The sequence below is a fragment of the Chinchilla lanigera genome, unplaced genomic scaffold, assembly GCF_000276665.1.
Source record: "Chinchilla lanigera isolate Chin_1 unplaced genomic scaffold, ChiLan1.0 scaffold00013, whole genome shotgun sequence".
NCBI lineage: Eukaryota > Metazoa > Chordata > Mammalia > Rodentia > Chinchillidae > Chinchilla > Chinchilla lanigera.
In genome coordinates, this window is record NW_004955414.1 from 21734806 (window position 1) to 21746409 (window position 11604).

The window sequence follows — 11604 nt, forward strand, 5'->3', positions numbered from 1 at the left end:
TTTTTTTATCATTGTAGCGTGTAGGGAGTACTATATAAGTGTTTGCTGTTTTTATTATTAAATGAATATGGTAATTCTGAATCTAGCTTACAGAAAGGTAAAGTTGTCAGTTGTAAGAAATAGTTTAAGAATGTGAACACTATGCTGTTAAATATACAAGTACACTGATAAGCTTGGAATATTGAATATTATAAAATCATGTGGATTTCGGATTTGTATATATTTGTATAAGGTTGGCAAAAAGGAACATAGGAAGGGGCAGATTGATTAGATTTATCGAAGACTGTTACTAAGGTTACTCAGAGACAGGTTTCTCTGTAGCCTATTAGCCCAAAACCTCATCTTTCCTTCTCTTTATTTAAAGGAGTTCAGATTATGGAAACTAAGTACAATAAGATACAAGAATTCCACATTTCTATAACCTGGAGGCTAAATATTCACTTAGTATTATTTGACCTTTAGAGCTTACCAACTCAATTATTTTCAGTGTCACCTCTTACTCAACACTGAATAACTTTTAGAGACACAGAATGAGAAAAAGTCCTTCTATACATATACAAACATTCAAAATACAGGAAAAGGTTTTACATTCTGATTTTCCTTTAAAAAAGAGTTGCTCTTTGAAAAGTTTCTTTAAAGAGACCTACATAAGTCCTGTTACTCTATTCTCCTTGCATATTTCTGTTTTGGAAGGAGAATGTCAATCTTATGTCTGACTCACCACTATGTTTTAGAAACACTTTGTATACATTATTTTAAGGATTTAATAGAAATTTTGAATCATTTACTGTGTTTTATGATTGCCACGGTCACCATATTCAATACTATGTTGAAATTGTGCACACAATTTACCTTATTTGCTTTCTCAGCACTGAGACTCAATACCTGACACCTGCAGTTTCAAGGACAAAGGTTTATTTTGGCTCATAGTTTGTAGAGGTTTCAGTCCATAGTCTACTGGTTGGAGGCAGGGCAGCATAGCAGAGTGGCATGGTGGAGGAGAATTGCTCATAGGAGGCAGAGAGCAGCAGGAGGCAGGAGGAGGAAGGAGATAGGCCCTTCCAGGCCGTGCTCCCAGTGATCCATCTCCTCTCAGTATCACATTTAGCTGTGCACTCCTCAGTGGACAAATCCACTGAAGAAGATCAATTGTCCATGATCCAATCACCTCCTAAAGCCCCATCTATGAGTGCAGGAGACCTGGTAGGGAGGTGGAGATATAAACCACTACACAATGATACCTAATTTATTGTGCATACATAATAAACCTGAACTTTTGATGAATTTCTGCAATGTTTGTCATTAACCTCAATTGAAAATAAATTTCATGAAAATCAGACCCATAATGTTTTATGCTTTTTGAGTGCTAATTACTCAGTGATACTTAAATGAATGCAGTAAAAAGAAGTGACTATGTGCCAGATAATATTACATAATGAATATTACTCAGTCGCAAAGAAGAATGTAATGATGTCATTTCCAGGAAAGTAAATAGAACAAGAAAGCATCATTTGACTGAAATTAGCCAGACTCAAGAAGTAAAATGTTTCATGTTTTCTGTTACATAAGAAACAATGCAAAAATACCAAAACCCTGTAAATTATAAAATAAATAACTGAAATAAAGGAGAGAGAATAGGAAACCAAAAGTTAAGTTCCTGGAGATAAGGAAGAAAGTAAGTAGAGGGTGTGAGGGAAGATAGAGCGGAGAAAGGGGACTGAAGGTGATTAAGATATACTGATTTCATGGACCACCTTCCCAAATAAATCCATCATCGTGTAATATTAACATCATACACTACTTAAATATGTAATAAAACTACACTAAAAATAAATGAATAAAAGAAGACATGAATTTACGCATGTGGATAATTGAAACATTGTGCACTTAAATTCTTTCAACTTGTATCTCTCACAAGGTCTTAAACGAAAAATAGAAACAGAAAGAAACTCATTTATTTCTGAGGGATGAATGTTCAAGGCTCTATTTGCTTTTTTGCTTTGTTTTGATTTCTGGGGATTTTTTTTTGGTACCGGGAATCGAACTCAAGACCTTGCTCTTGCCAGGCAGGCACTGTCTCTCTGAGCTAATCCCAGGCCTCAAGGCTCTAAACAGAGTTTCACTAATGGTTATGGAGTTTCCATAAGGCATTCAAAATATTTTGTAGCTATATATGGGCGATGACTATGAATGTATTAAAAGCAACTTAATCGTACAGTTTTTAAAATTTATTTTTTGGATGGGGTACTGGGAATTGAACTCAGGACCTTGCACTTGCCAGACAGGCACTTGTGCCCCTGACCTATATCCCTAGCCCACTGTACATTTTTAAATGAGTAAAATAATGAATTTTGTGTGTGTGATCTTTACCTCACTAAAAAGGGAAGAGGTGTTGAAATTTTTCTCTACATATGTGGTTGACATACCATTATCTGTAAAATAAAAGCATAGTTGTCAAAAAATAGGAAATGTGTGTAAATCTATGATTCAAGTATTAAAAAATTATCATAGTGATAATCCTTTTATGAATATGCTTAACATATAAAGAAAATAGAAAATAGGGGAATTAATGTTCTAAACTGTTATCAAATTGTATTTCTGGAATATTAGCAAAGAAAATGTATATGAATGCAAAACAAGGTGTATAAATATATTGGAAGTTACTCTACATTACAGAGTTTAGCACTCAAATTTTTTCCAAACTCATTTTCCTTTGTAAGAAACATACACAGGTATTATTTTTCTATTTAAATGTACCCAAAATTGAAAACATTCATTGTGTTTTATGACTGCTGTTATCAACATCATCATTACAATTTCAAAATTAAGGTATCTTATCATTCTTAACCTCATTTTTTATAGTACATCTAAAATTTGGTAAATTTCTATGGCGACATTTATTATCAACTTCATTTGCAAATAAATGTCTTAAAAACCAGAGCCCATGTTATCTAATACATTTTTGGTAATTACTAGCCTGCCTTGAGGAAATACTAAATGTTGCATGATGCCATTCAGAGGGACACATGAAGCCACAAAAGTACAGAGAGACAGATGGAAGTGTGTGTCAGATAGAAATAATCTGTGTTTTAATGTGCTCGACCTATTTTCCCCAAGATCTTAAGCAGAAAACAACAACTCAGAAATAACACTAAGATCATGAAGACTCCTTCAAATTACTGTGTTCAATATCAGTTCTTGCCATCTCTACATGGACACACCCATGCAAGTGTGTAGATACACAGGAAATTCACTTAATAATCAAACACTATAGGAATAAAGAGAGACAGCTTCCAAGTTTTCTTTTCCACCCATAAATGTTATAATTATTCTCATACTATAACATATCATGTTATAATTATCTCATACTTTCAGTCCTGAAAGCTCAGAAATAGTCCCTTGGGATTTTCCCTCAAGGGTTGATTCTGTCCTACAGATATGCACGGATTCAGGTGTAAGGGATGGTGAGGGTTTATATACTGTAGGATTCTGATGTTTTTTGACAAACATCCTGAAGACCAGACCTGATTGCCTTCAGTTCACTGTGCTGACATCCAGAATTAGGTATGCAAGTGCATTAAAAAAGCAGATGAACAACTAATTGTCAGGTTTTTATGTGGTAGTTGGCTGTTGAAATAGTGAAGATTAGTGCTGTTGAACTTTACAGAGCCTGAGTCTATACATAAACTGGTCAAAATTCTCAGAAAATCAGATTTCATTTCAACCACCCAATTTGAATTAATTAACATTGTATGAAGATTATTTTTCACTAAAAAATGTTTATTTCCTAAATTCTCAAATTGTAGTTCAGTGTGACCTGTCATGATGGTTATGAATATATATATGTGCTCTCCTTGCCAAGAAAGAGGTCAGTGGAAATGGTGGAAATCAGGGTATTCACATCATGACCAACAGAAAAATACTTGAAAAATTCCTGATCATGTCAGAACACTATTGCTTCTTATCTGCCCTCACTTGCTCTTCAAAAGGAGAATCCAATTCACATTTTTCCTGAATCACTGAGAAAGAACATGGCTTGTAAAGACTGGGTACAGTCAGAGGAGGATACAAATTATTATTATTGTGTCTGGGATAAGGACAGATATATATCCTTCAAAGTTATACTTTATACTTTGCAATATTTGTGTTTATTATTACTGCATTATGGATTTGCTCAGTTTAAGTTTAATTTCCTTGTACAAATGTAAACTCAGTACTGAACACACTTTAAAATTGTCTTTCAAAAGTTGAATTTAATCTGCATTTACTACTATATCACTTGCTGTGAGCTTGGATCATTAACTGAGAGATTTGAAAATGAGACCTAAACTCATTGCATAACAAGACAGCCAGTATTAGTATTTAGTATATAGTGCAAATATGAGATATATTAATAGTATATTTATCTAAGGAAATCTCTTCAGAATGCAACACAAGTTATCTCAGGAACACATTTCCTATTCTTAACTTATGGGTATCCTGGGTTTTCCCTAATTTTTCTGTTTTCTTTTGTTACATCACTATGACACAGTTAGGAAATGACTGTTCAAACATATTAAGAGGAAGGAACAGGTCATGATCATATATTTTTCACCAATATGTGACAATTTTGAAGGTACAACAAATTGTGTCATACTTCTTGTTCATTTTATAGATGTTTTGAATTTTTATACTAAAGTTATTATATAAAAAGGCAAGATTTGGGCTGGGAATTTAGCTCAGGGGCACAGCGCCTGCCTGGCAAGTGTGAGGTCGTGAGTTTGATTCCCGGTACCGGAAAAAAAAAAAAAAAAAAAAGGCAAGGTTTATCTCCAGTGTTTGTTATTTCAGGGAAGAAAAAGGGAATTTTTCTACAGTATACATGAAGCTGGCCCTGTATCTTGATAGTACAACTTATTCATTTTGTAACAATTGATCAGCTTCATATGAATACTAACCTAAATAAATGCATGCATGCTATATATTAATGAACATTTTAATTATTAAAATGCACTTCAAAATCTAGCCTTTTACTGCATTAATACGTAATTCCTCATACATATGTTTGTTAAAATATACACCTTAGTATACATATGCAATTTCTTAGCTTTGTTTCCTTAATGGAAAATTTTGAAAGAAATTTGAAAACTGCAAAATCAATTGTAAACAAAGTAAAAATTGACAACCTTGGGAGAAATAAGTTTGATGACAATTTGTATATAAAAGAAGCACTTTCTTATTCTATTAACACATATTAATCTCCATGATATAAATACTACGCTTTTTTGTTCGTCTTGCAGTAATGAAGTCTATTGCAGTGTTTTAAGTGTTTTTGTTCTTTTCTCTTTAAAAAAATGAGAAAAAATAGTTAAATCATAAAAAAAAATGAAGAGACACTCATAAAATATGGTTAAGTGAAGCCCCCGTTTTTCACCGTTGTACATTGACTGGTAACTGTGAAATGTAATTTCCACATTTTGTATCATTTTACTTGGTGAAAACTGTTTTAAACATGGAATAGGAACCATTCGGTGCCATCAGCTTTAATTACCCTGTGCTAAGAATTTTATGTATCGATTCTAAAAGTGAAATTGAGCCAACATTTACTGCCCTTGGTTTCTAATCTGACTTACATTGATATTTCCTTCCAGGTTTTATAGTATGTTTTCACATTTGTGTGGTCGGTGTTCTCCAAAGTGTTTGGTTATTTGGTTATGATTTTTGGAACATCTTTTTAAATTGCTTTTCTTATGGCATTATTTTTTTCTTCTGTCTTGCCTCTTTTCCTACATTTTATGATGTGAATTTTATTTAGATATTTGCATTTTCTGCTGATTTGTGAGGGACTCATTTTTACTTTTTCAAAGAAAATAAGTGGATAAATAATTTAATCATTCTTAAAATTTACCAAGAAATTTTATTCATTTATTGATTAATTAATCTGTGAATTCATTTTAAACATTTATGGACATCTAAATATCTATCTGCAATGTCTTGCTAGATGCTTCAAATACAAATATGAAGTCAAAATTGAAATATTAAATGTTGTGTTTCTTCATGGTCATTCCAGGCTATATGAGGTGTAATTTACAAAACACTGAGCATTTAAATAAAAATCAAAAACTATTCCAGTAAAAAATACGTTGCCATTAATCCAGTCAAAAGATTCCCACAAACTTTGAACACAGTGTCCCATCATTTTGCCTTGAAGTACTGCATCCAGGAGGTCCTTTTTTATAACTGATTCTTTTCTGGTACAATGAGCACTGCACAGGAAACACCTAAATGTCTTCTGAGAAGCAAATTCAAACAGTATTCCAAGAAAATCTTCTCCATTGCTTGTCACTGTTCCACAGTCTTGGAACAGAGTTCTCAAGTCTCTTTATTGAGTCGGAATTAGTAGTGACAGAAAATTTTAACTTTAAAAAAAAGTTAAAAAGAAAATAAAATTTATAAAACAAACAATAAAATATAGGAATTATGGAAATATATTTCAACGAAACATGTGTTTATCAAGTGACTATCATCATTAATTTATCGTAAGGAAGATCAGGATCATTATTTGTGTTAAGAATACATTCACTATGTTGATTCAACACTGTTTCTGTCTATATTATCATTTTAATCTACAATTTTTTGTGTGTTTCTTTTTGAGACAGGGTCTCGCTATGCAGTTCAGGTTGGCCTTGAGCTCACTTTGTAGCCCAGGCCAGCCTCAAGCTCGCAATAATCCTTCTGCCTCAGCCTCGTAAGGGCTGGGATAACAGGCGTGCACAACCATACCTGGCAACCTACAATATTTTTAAATAGTAAGCTTATTTATATTTATTTTTAGTATGCTCCATCTTAAAAAATGGAGAGAAAGTAAATAACACATACTTGGCATAACAGGTAATGAGCATCTGTTATTTAGTTTTACGCTAAAATATCAATGAATGATCACATCAAGGAAGCACGTGCGATATGGACCTGTGTAAAATTAGGAGGTCTTTTGCTAAAGCAATTATATGAAATTCCATGGGGAAAGGAGACAGGAAAGAAGGGGGAAGGGATAATAATTCAAGTTAGCTATACTGTTAGTGTCTTTTATTTCATTGAAATGGAAAGTTTGGGCTCATATCTATTGAAGAAATTTTTACACCCATATCTTTTACTCTGAGTAAACACTTTCAACATGACAATATACAATTTATTAACTATAAATACAATGTATTCTGCTATTATTTTGTTATCAAATTATGTTTTACCTTTTCTCAATAAAATATAAAAAGAAATTCCAGCAGAATGGTGCATTGTATGTTATATTTCATAGTTTCTTCAAACACATTTCATGAGTTAGAGCATGACTGTACGAAAGGCTCAAAAAATACGTCCAAAAAAGAATAAGATGACAAAAAAAATCAAAAGGCAATAGAGTTTTCAAACTACATTATTCCTTTTAAAAAGTTGATTGGATTTATAATGATTTGAAATTTTTTATACTTAAGTTCCTTTAATAAAATATGTATCTAAATCATTGCCTTGTAAGTTCCATAAATATATAAAAATACAACCAGTACTTCAATATTTCCTAAGTATATCAATAAAAAGTTCTTATACATATGTGCTCTAAGAAATCTGCATGCCTCAAAGCATACACTCACTAGATATTAAGTCTCTGAACTAACCAACCCCAGAGCTGATATTGTGAAATGTTAATGATAAATCACCAAGTAACATAGAGTATGCCACTTGTCAGAGTTTCTCTTTCGTAAGAGAAGTCAAACAGTGTGGGTAACAGGATGAGAATAATGAAGATGCTAAATCCTCCCTTACTATCTGGATACTGTATAAGCTCACTTCCAATAATCTCTCAAGGATTTCAATATTTTTCCTACTTGCAATGGCCAGAACATTCAGAAGCTGATAATAATGTGGTTATACCAAATATTAGTCAATATCTACTTTTATATTGAGAAATTTAGTCCTTTTTTGTGGCATAGCAGTGGATGAAGTAAGAGCTATTTCTAAACTTATTTGCTTGATTATTTGCCATATTTTTTTTCTTTTTTTAATTTTTGGATACCAGAAACAGGACTCAGGACACAGTGCTTGCAAGGCAGGCACTTATGCCACTGAGCTAAATCCCCGGCCCACAATATCTTTTTTGTGACCCATGTTATGATTCAGTGAAAATGTAGAGGTAATACTAATCTTTTCTCTTCTCTTTGTAAAGCATGTTCCATGATCTCAGAATTCCGAATAACTCTAAGTTCCAGGTCACCGAGTTCATCCTGATGGGATTCCCAGGCATTCACAGCTGGCAGCACTGGCTCTCCCTGCCCTTGGCTCTTCTCTACCTCGTAGCTCTCTGGGCCAACATCCTCATCGTCATCACCATCAAACAAGAGGCATCCTTGCACCAGCCTATGTACCAGTTTCTGGGCATTCTGGCTGTGGTGGACATGGGTCTGGCAACCACCATCATGCCTAAGATTTTGGCCATCTTATGGTTCAATGCTAAGGCCATCCGTCTCTCTGAGTGCTTTGCTCAGATGTATGCCATCCATGTTTTTGTGGGCATGGAATCAAGTATCTTTGTCTGCATGGCCATAGATAGATATGTAGCCACTTGCCAACCACTGAGATACCCATCAATAATTACTGAACCTTTTGTGATCAAAGCAACTATTTTCATGGCACTCAGAAACTGTCTTTCTCTCATCTCAGTATCCATGCTTGCTGCTCAAAGGAATTACTGCTCTAGGAACCAGATAGAGCACTGTCTTTGCTCTAACCTTGGAGTCACTAGCCTATCTTGTGATGACAGGAAAATTAACAGTATCACCCAGGTAATTCTGGCTTGGTTAATCATGGGAATTGATCTGGGACTGATTGTTTTATCATATGCTTTGATCCTTTGGTCTGTCTTGAAGCTTAACTCAGTAGAAGCTGTGTCTAAGGCCTTAAACACCAGCACAGCCCACCTTATTTTAATCTTTTTCTTCTATTCAGTCATTGTTGTCATCTCCATTACTCACAGTGCGGTTGTGAGTGTTCCCCTCATCCCAGTTCTCCTCAACGTCCTGCACAATGTCATCCCCCCTGCTCTCAATCCCATGGTGTATGCACTCAAAAACAAGGACCTCAGGCAGGGCCTGTTGAAGGTGCTCGGGCTGGACACCAAAGCTAGCTAACATGGAGAACATATTCACACATTTTTCTTTCCATTATATTCCCCCATTGATGAAAATGGTGAAAAAAAATAACAAGTGTATTGGGGCAGGTTTTCAGATAACATAGGAAATCAGTAGGAACAACTGAAGTCTCAGAACATAAAACATGACTCAATATTTGAAATCTGCCATTGTCAAGCAAAGTTCTTTATCACGAAGTGTAACACAATGAAGTTCTTTGGCACAAGGATCCCATGAGAAAGAGAACTGGCATGTATATTTCATTATGTCCTCTACTTGCTTTGCCCTGAATTTCCAGACATTGTTAGTAGACGTGTTTGCAGCACATATTAGTCAAGATCTAATTTTAAACTGGAATTTATTCTTTTATTTTTGCTGTAATTATGGATAAAGTAAGAGATACTTCTGAGTTTTTCATAATCACTTTAATAACTGTCTTTTTATGAGGAAAAGGCTTGAAAATCCAATTTCTCTTTGAAGACATTCAAGTAAAAAGAAATATCTTTAAGTATACTCAAGATGACTAGTTTTCTTAAGTAAATTCCAATAAAAACTACAAGAATTTATCAGTACACCTTGCAAAATGACTAAGTTTTAAAAAGAAGAAATAGTAAAAATATTCTTAGTCATATGTATGCACTGGAATCCTGATACATTGCTGTTGGAATAGAAAATGGTACCATAGCTGTGAAAAATTGTTTGTTAATAATTAGTAATTTTTTTACTATCTGATAAAATCTTGTTGTAAACAAATATATACTAAAATTTATATTTTTAAAGTTGACTTATTTCGTTGGGCATGTGGTGCACGCCTATAATCCCAGCACTTGGGAGACTGAGACAGGAGGGTTGCCACAAGTTCAAGGCCTGCCTGAGCTACCTAGAGAGTTCAGGACCAAGCTGAACTGCATTGCAAGATCCTGTTTAAGAAAAAAAGGTGACTTAGTTAAAGAGGTAAAGTAAAGCTAAATTGCATAAAAATCAAAATGAAGTTTATTGTAAGAAATTAAAAGTAAATAAATCACAGAAGCCAAATGAACAAGGAGAAGTACTGGTGTGCTGTAACACACACACACACACACACACACACACACACACACACACACTTAAAGAGATTATATTTACTGAAAAATGCCAGACACAAAAAAGCCTACATGTTTGAGAACTGCACTTATGTGAAAACTCCAAGTTGGTAAGCCCAAAGAAGCAGAACACAAATGACTTATTGCCAGATGATGGAGCACAAAGGACTCAGTAATGGTTTTTGAGGGTTTTTTTAGCATTCCTTTAAAATATTCTGGAATTATATACTAGCAATGGGCATTCAGCATTGTGAACATACTAAAAGCCACTCAAATGTACATTTTTAAATGGTTTAAGTGATGAATTCTGTGGTACATGACTTTATTTTATTTTATTTATTTTATTTTACTTTATTTTATTTTTAATTTTATTCTAAGGAGAGTAGTAAATGAGAAAAGAAAAGAAAAAAAGAACAACAGAATCATATCATCATCACAAACCAAAGCAAGAACACTTAAAGTGATACAGGTTTTCAAGACAAAATGATATGAATTAACAGTGGTTGTTATATTACATATAGTTATCTTCAACTATATTGCTCAGATTACCAGCTGTAAGAAAGGAAGTTTGTTCAAACCATTAAAGAGAATAAGAAAATAATTGTTAGATAATACATTACAGATAATACAGAGTTCACTAGAGAAGATGGTAGGAATTCACCATGGTAGTTCCACTGCATATTGTTGAGCTCAAATCAGTTGCTCAGATTACTAGATATAAGCATGCAAAATTGGTCAGAACATAAAACATTTTAAGCATCAACTGTTCCTTCAATATACCAACAGACATTGGAAGTAAAGTTATTGCAGCTATATATATACATTTTGCCTTCCTTCTTTCTTTTTTCTTCTTTCCTTCATTGCAATCATTTCTTCCTTTGAGCAGTTTCTTTCCCTTTCTTATCATCTATTGTATGTTTTGAGTTTTACTTATTCTTTCAGGTTCCTACACCAGGGAGACAATATGAAGTTTACACATGTGGGTCCGATTTATTTCACTTATGAGTATGGTCTCTAGTTGCATTCATTTACCTACAAAAGCCTCGAGTTTATCTTTTTTTATACCTGAGTAATACTTCATTGTATAAAAGTACTATAACAAATTGTACTGCTGTAAACATGGGTGCACATATGTCACTGTGCTATGATGTTTTCTTTTTTTTTTTTTTTTTTTTTCTCCGTACCGGGAACCGAACTCATGACCTTGCGCTTGCCAGGCAGGCGCTTTTGCCGCTGAGCTAAATCCCCAGCACCCCTCCTTACTACACTTTTATCTCTTAAGAAACTAGGTAAATTTTCATTGTGAAACTTACAGATGGAAGCTGCTGAGCAATGAGAACAGAGACGATGGAGGTTTTTCTATAAAT

General features: G+C 33.8%; 1 protein-coding gene across 1 annotated transcript; it reads left to right on the forward strand.

The window, feature by feature from the left end:
* The first annotated feature begins 8195 nt into the window (after positions 1–8195).
* On the forward strand, positions 8196–9155 carry LOC102009169 (putative olfactory receptor 56B2). Its single transcript, XM_005380502.1, has one exon. The coding sequence runs from the start codon at positions 8196–8198 to the stop codon at positions 9153–9155; it is 960 nt and encodes a 319-aa protein (XP_005380559.1).
* Positions 9156–11604: the final 2449 nt, after the last annotated feature.